The sequence below is a fragment of the Takifugu flavidus genome, chromosome 11, assembly GCF_003711565.1.
Source record: "Takifugu flavidus isolate HTHZ2018 chromosome 11, ASM371156v2, whole genome shotgun sequence".
In the NCBI taxonomy this organism is placed as follows: Eukaryota; Metazoa; Chordata; class Actinopteri; order Tetraodontiformes; family Tetraodontidae; genus Takifugu; species Takifugu flavidus.
The window spans coordinates 15640696-15652647 of record NC_079530.1 but is presented as its reverse complement, the minus strand read 5'-3'; the positions used below and the strand labels follow the sequence as shown (position 1 = coordinate 15652647).

The 11952-nt window shown below is 43.3% G+C and overlaps 1 protein-coding gene across 1 annotated transcript; it reads left to right on the top strand.

Annotated features, from left to right (window-relative positions):
* Window positions 1–864: 864 nt before the first annotated feature.
* On the top strand, window positions 865–9627 carry LOC130534296 (CMRF35-like molecule 5). Its single transcript, XM_057048322.1, has 11 exons — window positions 865–966; window positions 1206–1317; window positions 1402–1573; window positions 1800–2101; window positions 2215–2341; window positions 2505–2601; window positions 2688–2722; window positions 2851–2919; window positions 3006–3068; window positions 8986–9054; window positions 9166–9627. The coding sequence occupies exons 2-6, from the start codon at window positions 1272–1274 to the stop codon at window positions 2575–2577; spliced, it is 720 nt and encodes a 239-aa protein (XP_056904302.1). The 5' UTR covers window positions 865–966; window positions 1206–1271; the 3' UTR covers window positions 2578–2601; window positions 2688–2722; window positions 2851–2919; window positions 3006–3068; window positions 8986–9054; window positions 9166–9627.
* Window positions 9628–11952: the final 2325 nt, after the last annotated feature.

Genomic DNA, 11952 nt, shown 5'->3' with positions numbered 1-11952 from the left:
TAGCTACCGTCATGCAAACGACGAACAGAAAACAATAACTTCGCAACCTTTCCCCTTCCGGATGACTGTGTAAGTAAAGGTGTGAAATGGGGTGTGAGAAGTCTAAACCATTTCACCCCTTCCATCAGGTGTCACAAAATGTATGTTTTTATTGATTTATTTACCTGCAGCCGTTCATTTCATATTAACATATACATTAGACATGAACCTGATTCATCTTCTTGTTCCAGATCAGGGCTCTTGGCTCTGTTTCTACCTCAGTCTCACAGTATAACAAACACTTGCCATAGAATCACCTATTTGATGATCAGACCATGTTTTCCCATATAGGAATATTTGATCCTGAAAATGTTCTTCCCACATTTTCATTACGATCAGCACATTATTGAAGGCATCGCCTGTCTGGAGAACTGTGGCCGTCCGCTTCTGGAAGGTGTCTGGCGCCGTCTAGAGGACAATTGGTATCGCTGTGAAAGAGAAAGGTCCCACATGTTTGGCCCAACAAAATTCTTCTAGTTCCACCTGACAGTTTTCCTCACAGAAATCCAAGTTTTAAAAGCAGTTTTGCTTTTTCTCTCAATTTCTTCGGGCATGAGGGTCGTCTGGCAGCAACAAGAGAGATACATGACATCACTTTCAATATTTTAGCAGGCTCACTTGGTAAGTTTGGTTTGCCTTTTCCTTCTCAGGTTGCAGATCCTCATCTGTGACTGCAGCCACGTCACAGGTGAGGACATATTGTCATGTTGCAGCTTGCTGTTGAAGCAGGGCGGCAGAAGATGGATTTATTTGACGGGGCTGTTTGCACCAGTTCTTCTGGCTTTTCTGGGCCTCCATGGTTGGTGTGGAGGGGTCTTAATAAGGATGAGATAATGCTCAGTTACATTCAGAGCATCTGCATCAGCCTGGAGGTTCGTACCTTGGTTGATATTTACCCTGAATAAAGGATGGAGTTTTGTCACAGAGGTGAGACTGATATTAATAGAAATATGCACATTAAAGAACTAATGGCCTGAAAATTGATTTTGATGTAAAGCATCTTTACATTAAATTAAACCTTTGCAAATAACATTTCATCTGCAAGATACAAAAAACAACACAAAATTGTTGTACAAGTCAGATAATATATTCATGGGTTTTTACAAAACAATTCTCCAAACAATGGTGCTGCTATTTCTTTAACACATGTATTTTCATAAAATCAGGAAGTGGAAACTCATTAAATAGTCGGCCGTGCCTTCTGTTGGTCTTATTGTGGTTGCTGCAGCGACATGGCTCTTCACCTCAGCATTTCTCTCCTCCTCACTGGACTCACAGGTCAGTCACTGGGTGGCTTTCTATTTACACTTGTTTGAATCTTTACTACAAGATGTCCAACTCATGCATTTGGTCTCGTTGCAGGAGTTTACAGCGTCACTACAGTCACTAGAGTGTCAGTGAAAGCTGGAGATTCCGTCTCAATTCCATGTCTGTACCACCCAAAATACACCAGCCATGTGAAATACTTGTGTCAAGGATATCCTTACGAGTTCTGCTCATATGCAGTTAAGACAAACTGGCAGAGTTCAGGAAGGTTTTGTTTTTCTCTGATGACAGAGAGAAAAAAGTCTTTACTGTGACCATAAAAGATGTGAGAGAGGGATACAAAATTCTGGTGTGTTGTGGAGATTAATGAACGAAGAGATGTTGGAACATATTTCCAAATGTCAGTCACAAGAGGTAAGAACCGAACGTCATTATCATCTTAGTCAACCAGCTTTAGGTTGGATACTGTTTACTGGTGAATTTGCTTCTCTCTAAGATGTTTCCAGTCTCTATGTGGATCATCAGGAGGTAACTGGATTTATTGGAGGACAAACAACCATCAAATGTTACTATCAGAACTCTGGACAAGCTAAATGGTGCCGGGTGGGTGGCCCCTGTGTGACACAGTCACAGGGATCAATAGATGGAACCACAGTATTCATTAATGAGACACCTCCCAGCGTCTTCACAGTGACTATGAGCGGACTGAAGATGGAGGACAGTGGTTGGTACTGGTGCAGCAGAGGAGATCTACAGATGCCGGTGCAGATAATTGTCAGAGAGAAACCGTCCACCAGTAAGTTCTGTCTGTCAGTTATTACCACAATTTGATGAATGATGTCATCTTAAATCCAACAGATATTCAACATATTGTCTCTTTTACGCTGTCTTACTTTGTCCTAAATGTAGCTGCTCAGCCTGAGACTTTTACTAGTCCTGAACTTGTCTCTCCGTCGACCACAAATGAAGCAGAGAAACCGTCGACCACAGATGAAACAGAGAAACCGTCGACCACAGATGAAGATGCTCCCAACAGGTCAGCAGCTCTGCATTAGACTGCAGCCTAAATTTATACTAGAAACTGTCACCTTTAGGTCCAACAACAGATTCTGCAGCTGCTGCTGAATAGAACCAACAGATATAAAAGAATTTTAGATTGTCCTGTTAATGTCTATGTTTTATGTGTATTTCTGCTGCAGTCTTTCAGGTTCCTTCACGATTGTCATCATCTCGTTGTACTTGTTCATCGTCATGGTATGTTGTCCTCATTGATCTGGTTCTGCATAAAAAGACAAAGTAAGTCTTGGTTAATCACAGTCAAAGCAAATTTTATAAAATAAATGTTCATTCAGAATAACCAGACTTTCTAATCTGACTTGTAGAGCAGATCCAGGAGGAACCATCAGCTGAGATGTTGGTAAGATTAAACTAGTGTGCAGCAGTTAGACCCAGGACAGAGTTTACAGATGGAACATGTGGAATGTTGACTTGTTTTGAAAATTAAAGTGATAAGATAAAAGATTTCATTTTTCAAATGTAAAACAGGACATGGCTTGTCCTGAAGATGAAGTGATTTACAGTAAGATGAAGACAAAACCAGAATCTTCGCATCGGGTAACTGCATCTGCTGCATTTATAAAAATGCATAATTTTATTGTAATTATAAAAATCAAGATTTTTTTTTCTGCTTTCTCTCTCAGCCATTGTGTTCTGAAAATGAAGTCACCTATAGTTCCGTGAGAATTCCAGAGCAGAGACCCAAGGTAAACACCACCTGTACTGCCCTCGCGACGCGTTCTCTCTCTCTCGGGCGAGGCTAGGCAGTCAGCTAACAGTATGGAGTTTGAAAGAACCACAACAAGGCTCAACTGTGTTGTTTCTTCCTTTTATCCGTTATTTTTTGTAAAACTGAAACAATACAGAAAATAGAACAGCATAAAAAACTCACGTACACCAAACACACTCAGACGATCTATATATAACTCACGACACAGCTCCACGTGCTAATATGTTAGCTAGCATCACTCGCTAATTACCACGGACTAACAACGCAAAGAATAATAAACTAACGCTACAGAATCTACACTACAGCTACAACTTCTGTATAGAACAGACTTACAGACAAATGGTCTCCAAGGCTGGAACGCTTTCTAGCTCAGCAGCTGGAACTACGATGCTTCGCTACCGTTGTGCGTCATCAAACCGCGGTGTTTTGGGTGAGTGCCGTCAAAACGCCTGAAGGTGCAATGCCAACTCCGCCCAGTAGATGGCAAAACCACGCTCCCATTTACACAGGTGCGCTGCTCCGCTACCGCGCCCCAAACTCAACATTTATTTATTTTTTACTATATTGGACATCTTTATGTTTTTAACAGACTTGACCATCAAATTTTAACCTATACAATGTTGTGGTCAGTACACTCCCCGCTTGATATAATAACATTATATCACTACAAACACAAAATATGAATTTCTACCAAATATAACACCACACTTAAATCTCTGAAAGAAGAACTACAATCTCTGTGATTGGTCTCAAGAACACTTTGGCCTTCCCTTCTTTCACAACCCGTACCTCCACCTTCCTGACCTTACTGTCGCTGCTTGGTAACGCTTTCACAACCAGTCCAACAGGCCATTCATTCCTGTGCGCCTGGCTGTCTTTCAGTAGGACCACATCTCCTTCCTTCACATTTGGCTTCACATTAGTCCATTTTCTGCTGCACTGCAGCGTTGAAAGATACTCTCCTTTCCACCGCTTCCAGAAGGTGTCAGCCAGACACTGGACTTGTTTCCATTGTTTCCTGTACAACGAAGCTGAACAAAAGTCTCCAGAGGGAGCGGAGACAGTACTCATTTTCTGGGTCAGAAGCATCGCCGGAGTAAGAACTGCAGGCATCTCTGGGTCGGTTGATATGGGCACAAGGGGTCTTGCATTGATTATTGCCATCACCTCTGCCATGAATGTAGACAGGATTTCATGCGTCAAGCGAATTGGACTTTTTTGGAGCAAGATGGCATCTAGAATGCGCCTGGCAACCCCAATCAACCTTTCCCAGGCGCCACCCATGTGAGAAGCATGCGCAGGGTTGAAGGCCCAGGAGCATCCTTTTTCTTGGAGAAACCTATTGACTGCCGAATCGTTTGTTGCCATGTCCAATTCTCGACAAGCGCCCACAAAATTGGTTCCTCTGTCAGATCGCAGAAGTTTTGCTGGGCCTCGAATTGAGAAAAACCTTCTCAATGCATTAATAAAACTGTCTGTTGACATGGCTTCAATAAGTTCAATGTGGACTGCTCTGGTTGCCATGCATGTAAAAAGCACTGCCCAGCGCTTGCTATCTGCACTTCCTCCTCTTGTGCGTCGCGTTGACACAGCCCAAGGGCCGAAGATGTCAAGACCGACAGTAGTGAATGGAGGTTCAGGACTGAGTCTATCAGGCGGCAGGTCTGCCATTTTCTGTTCTTCTAACCTGCCTCGTAGCTTGCGACACGTGACACACTTGTAAATGATTGAAGACACCAAGCGCTTGCTGCCCATCATCCAGTAGCCGGCAGCTCGTAGTGCTCCTTCGGTGATGTGTCGCCCTTGGTGAGCTACTTGTTCGTGAAAGTGCCTTACCAACAATGTTGAAACGTGGTGGTTGTGAGGCATAATCAAAGGGTGCTTCTCGTCTTTTGACAAATCAGCTGAAGATAGCCGACCTCCAATGCGAAGCAGACCCTCTTCATCTATGATTGGATTGAGCCTTTCCAGTGTACTGTGTCCGGGCATTTTGTGTCCTTTTTCCAGACATTTCAATTCCTCCTTAAAGGCTTCCTGTTGGACAGACCGAATAATCACAGTCTTGGATTGTGAGAGTTCGTGCAAGCTCACCTCCTCTTTGAAGCATCTCCAACCTTTCTTCCCTGCATTTACTGATCTTCTGTAAGACGTTCCAATGTGAATGAGTCTGGCTATCGTTTTGTTGAGGCCTGTCCAACTTGAACATCTCTCAAAACGATGTGAGCCCAACTGACCATTGGAAGTTTTGGTAACAAAGGTCTTGACCTCAGGACGAATTTCTTCATCAGCTTCAGGATCAACCAGTGAGAAGGAGCTTGATTCCATTGTTTCTCTTGTTTTGTCGTGATACAGGAAGGCTGGACCAGAGAACCAAATACTTCTTTGGAGTTGGGTTGAAGGTATGGTTCTGGTTGCCACATCAGCTGGATTGAGCTCTGTGGGTACATAGTGCCACTGATCGGGGTGAGTGGACCTTCTGATTCGGATGACCCTGTTTGAAACATACATGTAAAATCTTCTTGTGGAGTTACAGATGTAACCAAGCACGATTTTGCTATCGGTGAAAAACTTCACAACATCCACTTCTACATCAATCTCGTCTCTGATCAACTCATATAGCTCCACAGCCAAAACTGCAGCACAAAGCTCTAGACGGGGAATTGTGTGGGCAGGGCGTGGGGCCAACTTTGACTTTCCCATAACAAAACCCACGTTATGTTGTCCTTCAGTGTCAGTTATTCTCAGATAGGCTACGGCGCCAATCGCCTTGGTGGAGGCGTCTGAGAAGATGCAAAGTTCTTTTCTTTGGTTGGAAGACAAAGGGGTTGAGATGTAGCACCTCGGTATCTGTAAGTCTTCGAGTGCCTTCAAAGAGTCTTTCCATAAATTCCATTCTGATTCCTTCTTTGGGGAGAGAGGAGCATCCCACTCGGTCTGATCAGATGACAACTCACGGACTAGTGCTTTTCCCTGCATTGTTATGGGAGCTACGAAGCCCAAGGGGTCGTACAAACTGTTGACCGTTGATAACACTCCCCTGCGGGTAAATGGTTTCTCTTCTTGAGACACAAGGTAAGTGAAGCAGTCTGCTTCCAAATTCCAAGAGAGCCCTAGACTCCTTTGCAGTGGGAGAGGATCCACTCCAAGTTCCAGATCCTTCAGATCCTTGGCGAGATCTTCTGGAGAAAAGGCTTCCATTACCTCTTTCTTATTTGACGCCACTTTGTGCAGTCGCAGATTGGATTCTGCCAACATTTCTTTGGTTCGGGTCAAAAGATTTACAGCTTCTTTGCAAGTAGGAACTGAGGTGAGACCGTCGTCGACATAAAACTGCCTCTCAACAAACTGTCTTGCGTCCGAACCATGTTCCTCTTCACCTGTTTCGGCGGCTCTTCTCATGCAGTAGATGGCGACAGCAGGTGAAGGGCTGTTCCCGAACACATGGACTTTCATTCGGAACTCAACTACCTTTTTATTGACGTCGTTATCTTCATACCAGAGGTACCTTAAATAGTCTCTGTGCTCTTCTTGGACGATAAAACAATAAAACATTTGCTGGACGTCGGCTGTCAGGGCTACCGGGTTTTTCCGGAACCGCATTAGAACTCCGAGCAAAGAGTTGTTCAAGTCCGGTCCCTTCAACAGCACGTCATTAAGGGATATTCCTTCGTATTCAGCGCTTGAATCGAAAACCACCCTTATCTGGTCTGGTTTTTGGGGATGGTAAACACCAAATGTTGGCAGGTACCAGCATTCTGTACCTTTGCCGATAGGTGGGGCTGGTTCCGCTTGATCGTTTTCAATCATCTGCTGCATGAACTTGATATAATGCTCTTTCATTTTCGGTTTTTTCTCAAGCATTTTTCTGAGAGATTGGAGACGTTTCAAGGCTTGTTCCCTGTTGTTAGGCAACTGTCTTCTGGGCAAACGAAAGGGTAAAGGTGCCACCCAGCTGTTTCCTTCATCCTGTTTGACTTCTGCATCCATAATTGCAAGAAAGGTTTTGTCGTCAATTGATAACGCTGGTTTGTCATCCTCCTTGGACCTTTCAAAGATTGAGTATCCTAGGTTGTCTTTGAGCTGGCTTGGGGACGTATCCTCTTTCTGGGAAGCTTGTGCGTGATGGATATGGATGAGGCGTTGTCTCATGAGCCTCTGCTTGTGCTGTTGGTTCTCCTTTAACCTCTTTGTAAGCTGGCTGTGTGGTATTCTTTGCGTCTGGAGAGGCTGGTCTGGTGTCTGTTATTACCATTCTGCTGGTTTTCTTCTCCAGTAGCTCCCTGGTCTCCCGTTCTGCTGGCTGTTCAGAAAAGAGAAGCTGGGACTGTTGGTGAACATAGTCGCTGGTGCGCTTAGCTATGTCCATGGGCTCATCCCCGATCTGGCTCAGCTCCCCGCTTTCCATTCCTCATAGGGTGGCTTCTGCTTCAGCTGCAGCAGCAGCCTTTTGGCACTGGAGAAGATGGAGGCTGGCATCATAGTCAGCCTTTTGCTTTAACATACTTGCTTCCATATCTGCCTTCTGTTTCATCACACTTGCTTCCTTTTCAGCATAGACAAGTTGGGCTTTGGCTGCCTTTGCCTTCGCATAAGCCTTTGCTGCTGCTGATGAAGCTGATGATCGTTGCGAGCTTCTGGTGGATTTAGATATTTGGGATCTGGCATCCATTGTTTTTGAAGGGTCTTCCTTCGTAGCCTCTTGTTCCACAACCTCCCACATAGGAGGCTCCTGGCTTGTGTTTTCTGTAGCACGTGCTGGTGGTTCTTCATTTGTTTTATCTTGAAGTAGAGGGAACTCTTTCAAGTAATACTTTCCTGATCGTAGACTCATGTTTGCTGAGCTAACCCTTTTCTTCAGCCCGCTGTGTTCTTGTCTTTTTACTGTACTGCCCTCGCGACGCGTTCTCTCTCTCTCGGGCGAGGCTAGGCAGTCAGCTAACAGTATGGAGTTTGAAAGAACCACAACAAGGCTCAACTGTGTTGTTTCTTCCTTTTATCCATTATTTTTTGTAAAACTGAAACAATACAGAAAATAGAACAGCATAAAAAACTCACGTACACCAAACACACTCAGACGATCTATATATAACTCACGACACAGCTCCACGTGCTAATATGTTAGCTAGCATCACTCGCTAATTACCACGGACTAACAACGCAAAGAATAATTAAACTAACGCTACAGAATCTACACTACAGCTACAACTTCTGTATAGAACAGACTTACAGACAAATGGTCTCCAAGGCTGGAACGCTTTCTAGCTCAGCAGCTGGAACTACGATGCTTCGCTACCGTTGTGCGTCATCAAACCGCGGTGTTTTGGGTGAGTGCCGTCAAAACGCCTGAAGGTGCAATGCCAACTCCGCCCAGTAGATGGCAAAACCACGCTCCCATTTACACAGGTGCGCTGCTCCGCTACCGCGCCCCAAACTCAACATTTATTTATTTATTTTTTACTATATTGGACATCTTTATGTTTTTAACAGACTTGACCATCAAATTTTAACCTATACAATGTTGTGGTCAGTACACCACCACTTCCACTCATCAAGTCAACAAAACATGAAAAGAATGAGAGAGGACAGAATCTGTCTTAGCCTCATGCAACATACACCAAATAATTCTGAGCATGGGGCAGATCTGCAATCATTCCTCTGCTTCAAATAGCAAAAAAGATCTAAATCCCATCTCCTCATGTCGGGCGGTTAGAGAGAGGGCAGTGTAAAGGAGACAGGGCTGTGGGTTATTATACAGTTAATATCCAGGTCAATCTTCTTCTGATAATAACCTAACGGGTTTAAACGTCTGATTTTAATATTCTGAAAATCAAGTAACATCAATGAAATATTGCAACAGTGACACGGCTCACGACTCTTCCTGCTTCCGTCTTCAGCCAATGTGTTCTGAGAATGAAGTCACCTATAGTTCTGTGAAGATTCCAGGACGAGAAAGGAGACCCAAGGTAAACACCAACACTTCCACTTATTACTGATTTTTTTTCACTTTCTTGAATACTTAGTGCCAAAAATGATTTTGTGTGCGTGTGTGTGCTTGTGTGTGTGTCTTTTAACAGGAGACTACTGACATATACAGCAAATTGGCTAATAGCCGCAAACTGTAGAGGTTGTCGTTGGTTATTTCAGGATGCAATGTCACAATGGTTTGAAGCAAACTTTTTTCACTGTGTTGTCTTTGACAGTCTAAAACTTGTCAAATTAGTGAGTTAACAAGTCCAGAATGGTGTTTTTTGCAATGACAGGGTGAGGTAATAACACTGTAATTTAACCTTCCATCCTAAATCTGCCCTCGTGTGTGTTTTGTTTTCACAGGATCCCACTAACTTATACACCAATATTTCTCATCATCACACATCCTAGAATTTGTCACCTCTGCTGGGTTCTTGCTTATTTCAGGAGAATTATAATTATAACTTCTGCAGAGTTCCTGGTTATATTTCTATTTCCATGTTATTTTATATGTTTATTACCACAGAAATATCAACTCAAATAAACCCATTTTTCATGGAGAACACTGATTTTCCAGGAGTGGACTCACATATTGTTGACATGTTTCTGCCACATTAAATAACGTTACACATGTTGGAGGTGAAGATAAAATTCAACATCAACTTTTTTCTTTAGTCACAAGCTTTGAAGAAGCTCTCAGAAATGTGGAAGTCTAAAAAAAGCCCAAGAGAAGTAGAAGAAGAAGCAGAGTTTATTTTTTTTATTTTATTTTTTTATTGAGCATCAACAACATGGAACATATACCGAAAGGTCACTATGCACATTTTTGTATTTAAGCCCCCCACATAATAATTAAAGGGAAAACTCAAAGATAAGAAAGAGGGGGAAGATTAATTCAGGTAGACAAGTTATGATCCTGTGTTTGGTCTGTGGTTTGGGGTTTTTGTGCTCTGTTTGTCCACTGGGGGGGGGGGGGGGGCAGTAAGTGACCCATCTGTTGTGCTGGCTGCCTCCACACCTGCAGCTAATCTGGTCATTTGGCCTTTTCAGCAACCAGCACAGCTGCCTGGCGTCAGATCATTTCGTCTGTACTGGTATTAAACTGAGTGTTTCTTTGATTGACTATTGGGGTTTTTTGCATTTGACTGTGTCATTCCTTTTGTTTTAGGTCACTACTGTTCCAATGAGCACTTCCTTGGGTTTGGCTCAACACTTCCTTCACTGCAGTCACCATTTATAGAGCACACTGTGTAAATATTTTCTAAATAACCTGTAGATCACCAAAGTGGCCTTTTTGTCTGTCTTCTTGGGTCCCACTTGAGTTTTTTCAGAACTTAACATATAATTTTTTTATATAATTTTAATAGCAGACCATATACCCAATGGCACACCAGATTGAATCTGTTCACTAAAGAAGACATCGTTCACATAGATTTAATAACCATCACAAAGACATATGTAAGATGGCTCCCAAATGATACCTAAGTGAGCAAAGTTTCAAGGGTTCCTAAGTATGTCAACACTGGATCCCAGACAGAAAACAATTTGTCCCTGCAGTCCCTGAGAGTACATCCTATTTTCTCTAATTGTATGAATTGTGCAAGGTTGCTGAACCACATAGACACTTTGGGTGGATTTTTTATTTCCAATGCAATAACAATCTTCTACGTGCAAGCAGCATCATAAAAGCTATAATGGTCTTAGAACTTTTCCTTAATGTCTCATGTCTTTTGTCTACAATACCAAATATGGCCACAGTTGGACTGGGCTGAAGATCAATATTCAATGCTTCTGATAAAATTTTAAAAATGCTCGACCAATAGGTTGCCAAAGCCAAAACATATGTGTTAAATCAGCAAGAGTGTTTCTACACGTGCTGCAGTTTGCATCTGAAATATTCTAGCCAATCTTGCTTTAGAATAGTGGATGTGATGAAGACTCTTGAATTGTATAATGCTTAGTTTGGCACAGGAGGTGCTATCATTTACTCTCAGGCAGGGGTCGGCAAATCCAGTCCTCGAGGGCCAGATTCAAGCCAGACTTTCTGTCCTACAGGAAAATACTTTCACCTGGGGTTCCATTTACCTTGGTGAAAGCGGTTTCTGGATTCCAGCCTTCATGGATTGGACTTGCCCATCAGAGGAGGTCAAATCCATTCCTCGAGGGTTGAATTCAAGCTGGGATTTGCATCCTACCAGGCAGGAAATGCTTTCACCAAGTAAATGAAACCCCAGGTGAAAGTGTTTACCTGTAGGACAGAAAGTCTGGCTTGGATCCGGAACTCGATGCCCACCGCTGCAAGGAGTGCCCTCTCCCACAGATCCTCCTCCAAATTTTCCCCTAGTTCATCCACCCAATCTGCTCTGATTTTTGATAATGATTTGTTTAAAAGAGGTTATATGATTGCTAATTCTCGAGATAAGCGATTTAGAGTTAAATAGTGATTTTACAAGATCATCTAAGCCAGAAGGTAATGTTATGAATTGAAAGTTGGGATCCTGACGTTGATGAATTGATGGACTTGAGAATACAGGAATAGGCTAGACCGCAAAGTTCCATTTTTATGAATCTCTTTTTCATTTATTGTTGCTCTCTTGGTGACGTGGCCCTTCTGGGTGACAGGCCAGACAGCTTTGGTGGTCCTGAGGGTGTTAAGGGGGTCCACTTTGGTGGCCTCAGGATGGGGTGTCTGTATTTTGCAGATGATGTGGTTCTGCTGGCGTCACCAGGCTGTGGATTTCAGCTCTCAGTGGAGCGGTTTCATGGCCAAGTGTGAAGCAGCAGGAATGAGAATCAGCACCTCTAAATCTGAGACCATGGCCCTCAGCCATAAGGCTGGAGTGTCTAATCTGGGGCGGGGTGAGATCCTTTCACAGGGTGAGAGCTCGGTCATC